This window comes from Dipodomys ordii, unplaced genomic scaffold (assembly GCF_000151885.1).
Source record: "Dipodomys ordii isolate 6190 unplaced genomic scaffold, Dord_2.0 Scaffold45, whole genome shotgun sequence".
Taxonomy (NCBI): Eukaryota; Metazoa; Chordata; class Mammalia; order Rodentia; family Heteromyidae; genus Dipodomys; species Dipodomys ordii.
In genome coordinates this window covers 7,847,491-7,857,956 of record NW_012267261.1, presented here as the reverse complement: position 1 = coordinate 7,857,956, position 10,466 = coordinate 7,847,491, and the positions used below count along the sequence as shown (strand labels likewise).

Genomic DNA, 10,466 nt, shown 5'->3' with positions numbered 1-10,466 from the left:
CACACACACACACACACACACACACACACACAGAGTGGAGAAAAGATAGGGTCTCTTCAACAAAGTGCTGAGAAAAGTGGTTATCTACTTGCAGGAGCCTGAAACTAGCTATTTCCTACCCTATACCAAAAAAAAAAAATCAATAGACTTAAAATCTGAAACCTTATTCTGACTACAGAAAAATGCAGGGAAAACCTTGGAACTTACAGGCACAGGCAATTATGTTCTGAATAGGACTACAGTTGTCCAGAGGATGGGAGCAAAAACTGACAAATGAGACTACATCAAATTAGAGTTTCTGTAAAGCAAAAGAAACAATTGCTAGAACCAAGAGAAAAATACAGAATGGGAGAAAATTTTCACCAGCTAGTCAGATAACAGATTAATATCCAGCATATACAAAGAACTAAAAAAAATTAAACAGCAAGAGAATAATAAAGTTAACAAATGGGCAAGCAAACTGGACAGTTCTCAAGAAAAAAATGGCTAATAGACACAACATCCTTAGCTATAAAGGTCATGCATATCAAAGCTACACTAGGATTCCATCTCAGCCAGAATGGCATCCATCAAGAAAACAAACAACAAAGTTGGAGAGGATGTGAGGAAGAAGTAACTCAAAGACACTGATAGTGAGAACCATGGAAATCAGTATGGTAGTTCTTCAAAAGACTAAAAATAAGCCTTCCTTATAACCCTGCCATGTTACATTTGGGCATATATCTAAAGGACAGTAAATCAATACCCTAGGAAAGACACTTGCATATCCATGTTTACTGTAGCACTGTAACAATAAACTAATGGAATCAACAAAGGTGCCCAAAAACAGATGGATCTCACACACAAACACAAACATCACACTATAGAATATCACACAGCCATAAAGAGAAAAAGATATCATGTCATTTGTATGAAAACTGATGCAACTAGAAAATGTTATTGAATAAGACAGAGGTTGGGAATGTGGTTCAGTGGTAGTAGAGTGCTTGACCAGCATGCATGAAGCTCTGGATTCAACTTCCCAGTACTACATAAGCAGAAAAAGCTGGAAGTGGCACTGTGACTCAAGTGGTAGGGTGCTAGCCTTGAGCAAAAGAAGTTCAAGGACAGTGCCCAGGCCCTAATGGCCCTAAGTTTAAGCCTCATGATTGCAAAAAAAAAAAAAAAAAGACATTACAGTTCAAAACACAATCTAAAAATGTTTTCATTCATATGTGGAAGCCAGACCTAAGAGACATACACATTCAGGAGCATGTACATACATTGTGTGTGTGTGTGTATGTATACATACATATATACACATACACACACACATATATGTATTCACATATACATAATTATATATATGAATACAGAACATGAATCTAACAAAAAGACTACTTAGGAGGATAAAAGGAGGGGAAAGAGGAAAAGAAAGAGGGTGAATAATTTTGAAATACAATGCAATTATATATGAAAATAGCATAAAGTACCTCAATGAAAGCTATTCATAAGAGGTAGCTGAGGAAACAGTGAAAGTACAGGGTATGTGTGGGGGTAAGTATTAAAGAGAGGGGGTTGGACTAACAAGAATGAAGACAAATATGATGGAAATAGAGTGCTCTATTTTCAAAGATGTTAAAAATGAAATCTGAGTCAGGTGTTGGTGGCTCACGCCTATAATCCTAACCACTCAGGAGGCTGAGATCTGAGGATCATGATTCAAAGGCAGCCAGTGAGACTCTAATCTCCAACAGACCACCAGAAAACTGGAAGTGGTGCTGTGGCTCAAGTGGTAGAGTGCTAGCCTTGAGCGGAAGAGCTGAGGGACAGAGCCCAGGCCCAGAGTTCAGGCCCCATGACCAACAACAACAACAACAAAAAAGAAGGAGGAGGAGGAGGAAGAAGAGGAGGAGGAGGAGGAGGAAGGAGGAAGGAAGGAGGAAGGAGGGAGGAGGGAGGAGGGAGGAGGGAGAAGGGAGGAGGGAAGAAGAAGGAAGAGGAGGAGGAGGAGGAGGAGAAGGAGGAGGAGGAAACTTGATAAAATTGTTCTGGGAAGAATGATATGAGAGTGATGGTGAGATTAACTGGAACATACTCTAATTCTGTAGAAATCTAACAATGAAATCCCCCTGTGCAATTAATGTACACATAAAAAATAGAGGTTGCAGGTTACAAGGTCTGTGTATAAGAACTGGAATGAGAGAAATATAAGACAAATACTAAATTATATTCCATAAACAGACTATAGATTCATTCATTAGACAGTTAATTGTCCTTAAAATGCTGCACAGAGCGAAAGCAAATCTAATAAAAATTTCAGAAGCTTTTTGTACAAAGTACCAAGCTGGTTCTCAAATTTATATGGAAAGGACCAAAATAACCAAAACAATTTTTAAAAAAATACCAAAAACTAGGGGCTGGTGGCTCACACCTGTAATCCTAGCTATTTAGGAGGCTGAGGTCTGACCATCACAGTTCAAAACCAGCCTGTAAGACTTATCTCTAATAAGCCACCAGAAAGCTGGAAATGGCACTTTTGCTCAAGTGGTAGAGTGCTAGCCTTGAGCTGAAGAGCTGAGGGACAGCGCCCAGGCCCAGAGTTCAGGCACCATGACCTACCAAAAAAAAAAAAAAGCTGGAAATATTAAACCATGCATTTTCAAGACTCATAAAACTAGAGATGTTGAAATATAGGAGAAATATTGGCAAAAAGTACATTGGAAATGACTGAATCCATATATACAACTGCACAAATATGAACAGTTTATTTCTGACCAGAGGCAAATTCAATGGAGAAAAGGAAATTTACTTCAACAATTAAGTACTGAAACCAACATATAACTTTATGTCAAAAAACATATTCAAGGAGCAAGAGGTATAACTCAGTTGGAGGACTGCTTGCTTAGCATGTAACAGGACCTTTGGTTAAATCCCTAGTATCTAACAAATCCAATTCATCCATACCGTAACATCATATACAAAAATTAATTGAAAAGAAAGCACAGACTCAAGAACAAAATCTATTTTACAGGGGTAGAGGGCTTGAATTCAGGCCTGGGCACTGTCCCTGAGCTTTTTTGTTCAAGGCTGGTGCCACAGCTCCATTTCAGGCTTTTTGGTAGTATTAGAGATAAGATCTTCACAGACTTTTCTGCCTGGGCTGGTTTTGAGCCTGGATTTTCAGATCTTAGTCTCCTGAGTAGCTAGGATTACAGGCATGAGTCACCAGCACCAACCCAGGAACTAAATCTACCTTTGAAAAAGATAGATTCTAACTTTACTTGGTGTTTTCTGATGTGTCACAGAAAACACAAAATGTAAAATGACAAACTGGATTTCATCAAAACCTTTCAGTTTTGTTCTTTAAATGATACTACAGAGGACCTTTGGAATCCACAGTTAAGACTGCTATGAGGAAACACTCAGAGGAGTGTTGAGGAAATGCTCAGAATATGTAGTTTAAACACACCTAATGATAAATCTACATTTCAGGTGGGTTTACTTCATTATAGAAATGAACAGGTAAACCACGATAGAAAGAAAATAGGGAAACCATATATACATTAAAGGACTTATATTCAAAATATAAAAAGAATCCATACAACTCAATAATAACACACTTTAAAAAAAGTTGATCGGAAATAGAGATCTAAATAAACACTTCACTAAAAGAAATATAGAAAGAACAGAAAGAGTAAAAAAGCATTTGAGGCCGGGCGCTGGTGGCTCACGCCTGTAATCCTAGCTACTCAGGAGGCTGAGATCTGAGGATCACGGTTCAAAGCCAGCCCGAGACCGTGAGACTCCTATCTCCAATAAACCACCAGAAAACCGGAAGTGGCGCTGTAGCTCAAGTGGTAGAGCGCTAGCCTTGAGCTGAAGAGCTGAGGGACAGTGCCCAGGCCCAGAGTTCAAGCCCCACGGCCGACCAAAAAAAAAAAAAAAAGCATTTGAGAAGATGCTCAACATTATAGTAATAATACTATAAACTTTAAATATACCCAGTTTTTAATCTCACATTAATTGTTCTTCAATAAAGTATATATATATATTTTTTTGATCCGTCATAGGGCTTAAACTCTGGTCCTGGGTACTGTCCCTGAGCTCTTCAGCTCAAGGCAAGTGCTCTACCACTTGAGCCACAGTGCCATTTCCAGTTTTCTGAGTGGTTTATTGGAGATAGAATCTCATGGACTTTTCTTGCCCTGGCTAGCTTTGAACCGTGATCCTCAGATCTCAGCCTCCTGAGTAGCTATGATTACGCATGTGAGCCACCGATGCCCAGCTAGTATAAAACTTCTATAAATAAACTTAAGACAGCTGGGCGCCTGTGGCTCATATCTGTAATCCTAGCTGCTCAGGATGCTGAGATCTGAGGATCAGGGTTCAAAGCCAGCCAGGGCAGAAAAGTCCGTGAGACTCTTATCTCCAATGAAGCACTAGAAAAACCAGAAATGGCGCTGTGGCTCAAGCAGTAGAGTGTTCACCTTGAGCTGAAGAGTGCAAAGACAGCGCCCACACCCAGAATTCAAGCCCCATGGCCGACAAAAATAAATAAATAAACTTAAGACAAGCTGGAAGCCAGCAGCTCAAGTCTATAAGCCTAGCTCTTCAGGAAGCTGAGAATTAAGCAGGAAAGACTGTGAGAATCTTATCTCCAATCAACCAGCAAAAAGCTGGATGTGGAGGTTTGGTTCAAGAAGTTAGAGTGCCAGGCTTGAACAACAGAGAATGTGAGACCTCAATTCAAGCTTTACTATGGATGGGTACAGACACACGTACTCGTGTGCGCACACGCACACGCGTGCACACACACACAAACACATACACAAAAATTTGCAAATTCATGGGGCTGGGAAGGTGGCTCAGTGATAAGAATGCTTGCCTTGCATGCATGAGGCCCTGGGTTCGATTCCTCAGCACCACATAAGCAAAAAGAAAAAAAGCCGAAAGTGGTGCTGTGGCTCAAGTGGTAGAGCGCTAGCCTTGAGCTGAAGAGCTAAGTGACAACGCCCAGGCCCAGAGTTCAGGCCCCACGATCGGACCCCCCAAAAAAAATTTTTTTGCAAATTCAATTTAATCATAAGGTAGCAATTCACAGATACAAGCATTAGTCTAACAGAGTTATCAGCCTTAGATATGCAAAAGATAAGAAACTATCTTAGGGCAATTAAAGAAACATTTTTCTATGCCTTAAAACAGAATATTACAAGGGGGCAATAGTGGCTCACACCTGTAACTTTAGTTACTCAGTAGGCTGAGATCTGATGATTGTGGTTTGAAGCTTGCCCAGGCAGAAAAGTCCGTGAGACTCATATCTCTAATTAACCACTGAAAAAGGGGAAGTGAGTGGAGCTGTGGCTCAATGTGGTAGAATGCTAGCCTTGAGCGAAAATGCTCAGGGATAGCACTCAGGACCTGAGTTCAAGCCCCATGAGAGAGAGAGAGAGAGAGAGAGAGAGAGAAAAGAACATTACCCTTTACTGCTGTTTCTTATTTAGACACTTAATCTAGTATGATAACTTAATGAACTATTTAACCACTGCACAATATGGATTGCCAAAGTTACATGCTCACTGCCAGCAAATGTGAGACTTGTATTTTTTGAAGGTCTCTTACTTGAAACTAATCATGATATTATCAGAGTGTATCTAAGAATAGCATGGTAGAGAAATTAAGTGTAGAAACAACCTTTGAGAGAGCCTAGTTGCAAGAGAAACAAGAAATGTGCAAGAGAAACAAGAACTGTACATCTTATGATTTCCGTGAGAAGATGGACATTTAAGATGTAGTATACCCACAGATGGTAACCATTACTACTTACATTACTACTGTTACCATCTTAACATCTAACACTTTACTTACAACACTTTCATATAGTTACACATAGAATATACAATATATTAAGATTATAAGCTTGAGAACCAATACACGTAATTGTTCATTACTACTTTGTACTCATACTTACTGATCGGGCACATTTTTTGGGGGGACTGCTAGAAAGTCCATCCAGTTGCCCATGTTCACCCAGAAATCCTGTCACTTGGTCCAAGAAAGAAGACACATCTAATTGGTGCCACTCTACTAGCTTCTGACCTAAATATTAAAACCAGAATATATAAGCATAATAAAATCAGTATTTTTCAAGACATTCTCATTAAGTATTTATGTTGGCAAAAGTATAATTAAAAAACATATCCCCATCGCTTCTTTGCTTAAGTTACATAGTGTCTTCATAGCTAACTTCATAACTTAAGAGACTGAATTAATTGAAACCCACCCAACGTTTTCCTATCCTTCAGGTTAGGGTTACCTGCTCATACAGTTTTTGGCCATTTGGGAAGAAGAAATTTAAACAAAGCAGTATCTTAAGTAAAATGCAACCCTCTGTTTCTCTAGTATGATTACAACCAAAGCATGAACAACCTTAACATTTTAATAATAGAAAATCTTTACAAACTGATGACAAAATTAGCATATTACATATTCTTTGGAAGAACATAATAGTACAAACAAAAAATACTGACATCTCCCAAGTTGCCAGAAACAGATTCCCTAAATAGATGCTTATATAATTATAAAGGGAATGAACAAGAAGCCTTCACCTAATTATTGTAATTCTGAAAAAAGATTTAGCCAAGTGTAAAACATCCATGATTTTGGTAACTGAAAAATAAATAATAGGTTAAAGGCTACAAACTGCTGTAAATCTTACCTGTCCGTGGGTCCAAGATGGAAACATAGGGGAAATCCCCTAGCTTATAAAACTGTATGTATCTCTGACCCTCCTCACTGTCATGGTAAACCTGTTAAATCATTGACATGGAAAAAAAAGTCAGCCTCTAAAAAAGGGACCAATTATAATCATGTCATATGCCAATAGCGATTAATTTTTCAAATATATCTTTGGTTTGATGTTGTTATAATTTGTGGAGGGGAAGGCGGACCCATTGCAACAATGAGATGTACAAGAGGTTATGTCGAAATACAAACTTCACAACTTTGGCAAGGGGGTGGGGAGGGGATGGGAAGGGGAAACAAAGGAGGAGGCAACAATGCTTGACAAGAAATGTACTCATTGCCTTGCCCATGTAATTGTAACCCCTCTTACGGTATTTTCACAATAAAAATAAAAAATTTAAAAAAGTATGTATCTTTGGGTTTATGTGTTACCACACTCTCATGTTGAAGGGAAAATGAAGGTCACTTGGTGTGAATTCCTTTAACTTCCTGCCTTGTGCCCCTTCTGGAAACTTAGCATAAACATATCAATCTATTCTTCCTCCTTTCCCAGTTGAGAGGAGGTGCTGGGCCTCTCGTTCAAACATGTCACCTATGTCAATACTAGCCTTCAGGGGCTGAGAAGGTGGCTCAGTGGTAGAGTGCTTGCCTTGCATGGCTGAGGCCCTGGGTTCGATTCCTCAGCACCACATAAGCAAAAAAAAAAAAAGGTGGAAGTGGCATTGTAGCTCAAGTGGTAGAGTGCTAGCCTTGAGCTGAAGAGCTTAGGGACAGTGCCAGGCCCAGAGTTCAGTCCCCACCACCGGACCCAATAAAATAAAACACTTTTAAAAAAAAATATTAGCCTTCAAAAGTGTATCTTGCTGGGACATGGTGATGCACCTATAATCCTAGCATCCAGGAAGAATGAAGCCAGGCTGGACAATTCAGTGAGGCTCTGTCTTAAACTAAAAATAAAATAAAAAGGGGTTTGGTTGGAGCATGGCTCAGTAGTACCACACCAGCCTACCAAACTTGAAGCTCTGAATTCAAACCCTACTATCAAAGGGGAAAAAAAAAAAGGTAGAATGCATGCCTAGCCTGATCAAAGCCCTGGGTTCAATCCTCAGTATCAAAAGAAAGAAAAAACTATATCTTAATAAATCACACATGATTATAAGCTCTTGAGCTAATATTTAGTCAGAGATGTCCAGTATTTGCTGAGAAAATAAAATAGAAGGAATTTTACCATTAAAAAGTCATTGAGGGCTGGGAAGGTGGCTCAGTGGTAGAGCGCTTGCCTTGCATGCCTGAGGCCCTGGGTTCAATTCCTCAGCACCACATAAGCAAAAAGAAAAAGCCAGAAGTGGTGCTGTGGCTCAAGTGGTAGAGCGCTAGCCTTGAGCTGAAGAGCTGAGGGACAGCGCCCAGGCCAGAGTTCAGGCCCCACGACCGGACCCTTCCCCCTCCTCCCCCCCAAAAAAGTCATTGAATTCAGGACCTATAAAACATGAACTGGCAAATTAATAATACTAATAGTACTTCTTGAAATAGGGAAAAAATAAGTTTATTCTTTTATTTTTCTGTCAGTTGTGGGGCTTGAATTCTGGGCCTAGATACTGTCCCCGAGCTCTTCATCTCACTTTTTCTGTGAATAATTGGGTATGGGTCTCATGGACTTTCCTGCTCAGGCTGGCTCTGACAGGCGATCCTCAGATCTCAGCCTCCTGAGTAGCTAAGATGGCAGGCGTGAGCCACTGGTGCCCAGCTTTTTTTTTTTTTTTTAAGGCCTGAACTTGGTACCTGATGCTTTCACTCACTGACTAGTGCTCTACCAATTGAGCCATGCTTCTAACCCATAAGCTTTTTTCTTTCCTTTTCTTTCCTCTTCCTTTTCTTTCCTTTTCCTTTTCTTATTTTCTTTCCCTCCCTCCCTTCCTTCTTTCTTCCTGCTTTCTTTCTCCCTTTCTTTTGCCAGTCCTAGGGCTTGAATTCTGGGCCTGGGCATTGTCCCTGAGCTGTTTCATTGGCTCAAGGCTAGCACTCTACCACTTGAGCCACAGCACCACTTCCAGCTTTTTCTGTGTATATGGTACTGAGGAATTGAACCCAGGGCTTCATGCATGCTAGGCAAACATTCTACAACTAAGCCACATTCCCAAACCCCATACGCTACTTACTATGATGTCCCTAAATATAAGAAACTAGAGCAAGAAAATCTAAACTTAGCTGGATAATTTATATAAAAAAACAGCAGTAAAACTAGAGGCTATGTCTAAGGATAGAGTTAAAGAATATCAAGTCCTAGCCGGGCGCTGGTGGCTCACACCTGTAATCCTAGCTACTCAGGAGGCTGAGATCTGAGGATCATGGCTCAAAGCCAGCCCGGGCAGGAAAGACTGTGAGACTCCTATCTCCAATAAACCACTAGAAAACCAGAAATGGTGCTGTATCTCAAGTGGTAGAGTGTTCGCCTTGAGCTGAAGAGCTGAGGGACAGCGCCCAGGCCCAAAGTTCAAGCCCCACTACTGACAAAAACAAACAAATAAATAAACAAACAAGTGAATTTCATCTGTTTCTTTTGACCTTAAAAAAAAAAATCCTGAGGCTTGACTCAGGGCCTGGGCACTGCCCCTGCGCTTTTGTGTTCAATGTTTGTACTCTAACACTTGAGCCAGAGGTCCACTTCTAACTTTTTTAGTGCTTAACTGGAGATGTTTACATGTTTTATGGATTTACCTACCTGGGCTAGCTTCAAACTATGATCCTCAGATCTCAGCCTCTTAAGTATCTAGGATTATAGGTGTGAACCTGTAATCATGTAAATGGTTCAAACTCAAGCTAAAACAAAGTCTTAGCTAAATGTTTTTCCAGTACTCCAAGATCTTCACATCTACATTGTTCAAAATAGTATAGAAATAGCCAATTAAAATGGTAGATATGCCAGGCACTGGTGGCTCATGCCTGTAATCCTAGCTACTCAAGAGACTAAAATCTAAGGATCCCGGTTCAAAGCCAGTCTAGGCAGGAAAGTCTACAAGACTCTTATCTCAAATTAAACCACCAGAAAACCAGAAGTAGTGCTGTGGCTCAAAGTGGTAGAGCTCTAACCTTGAGCAGAAGAGCTCAGAGACAACATACATGCCCTGAGTTCAAGCTCCATGATCAACCAAAAAAAAGAAGGTAATAGCTATATTAAAGCACCTGAATTGGCTAGTCCATACTGAGATGTGCTTGTAAGCGTAAAATAAACACTGTACTATTTCCTACCCCGCAAGGAGAGGAGGGTAGAGTACTAGAGTTTATACTTAGGGCCTAACAATTTCTAGGCAGCGGCTCTACCACCAATCACACCCCCAGCTACACACCATATCCTTAAGACTTCATACCAAAACAAAACCACCAAAACAAAAGTCTTAACATTAAAACAAAAACATGTCTCTAATATTTTCATATTCACTGATGTTTTTTGGTTGGTTGTGGGACCTGAACTCAAGCTAGTGCTCCACTACTTTGAGCCACACCTCTAGTTCTGGTTTTCTGGTGATTAAGTAGAGATTAAGAGACTTTCCTGACTGGACTGGCTTCAACCAGTGATCCTCAGATCTTAGCTTCCTGAGCAGCTAGGATTACAAGCATGAGTTACCAGTGCCTGGCTATATTCACTGATCTTTTCCACTAAGTTTTGACCAAGTGTGGTCCCAAGAGAAGGTGTGACATTGTCCAAAAGGAAATGTACTCGTGGAAGTGGAGTTGTGGCTCAA

The 10,466-nt window shown here is 40.2% G+C and overlaps 1 protein-coding gene across 1 annotated transcript in view; it reads right to left on the bottom strand.

The window, feature by feature from the left end:
• The window catches only part of Ubxn7 (UBX domain protein 7), a 65,464-nt gene that overhangs the window by 7,773 nt on the left and 47,225 nt on the right, over positions 1-10,466 (bottom strand). The window contains exons 7-8 of the mRNA XM_013019504.1: positions 6,698-6,788; positions 5,951-6,078 (exon numbers count right to left, since the gene is read on the bottom strand). Of these exons, the coding sequence (XP_012874958.1) occupies positions 5,951-6,078; positions 6,698-6,788 (219 nt within the window). The remainder of the gene's footprint in view (positions 1-5,950; positions 6,079-6,697; positions 6,789-10,466) is intronic.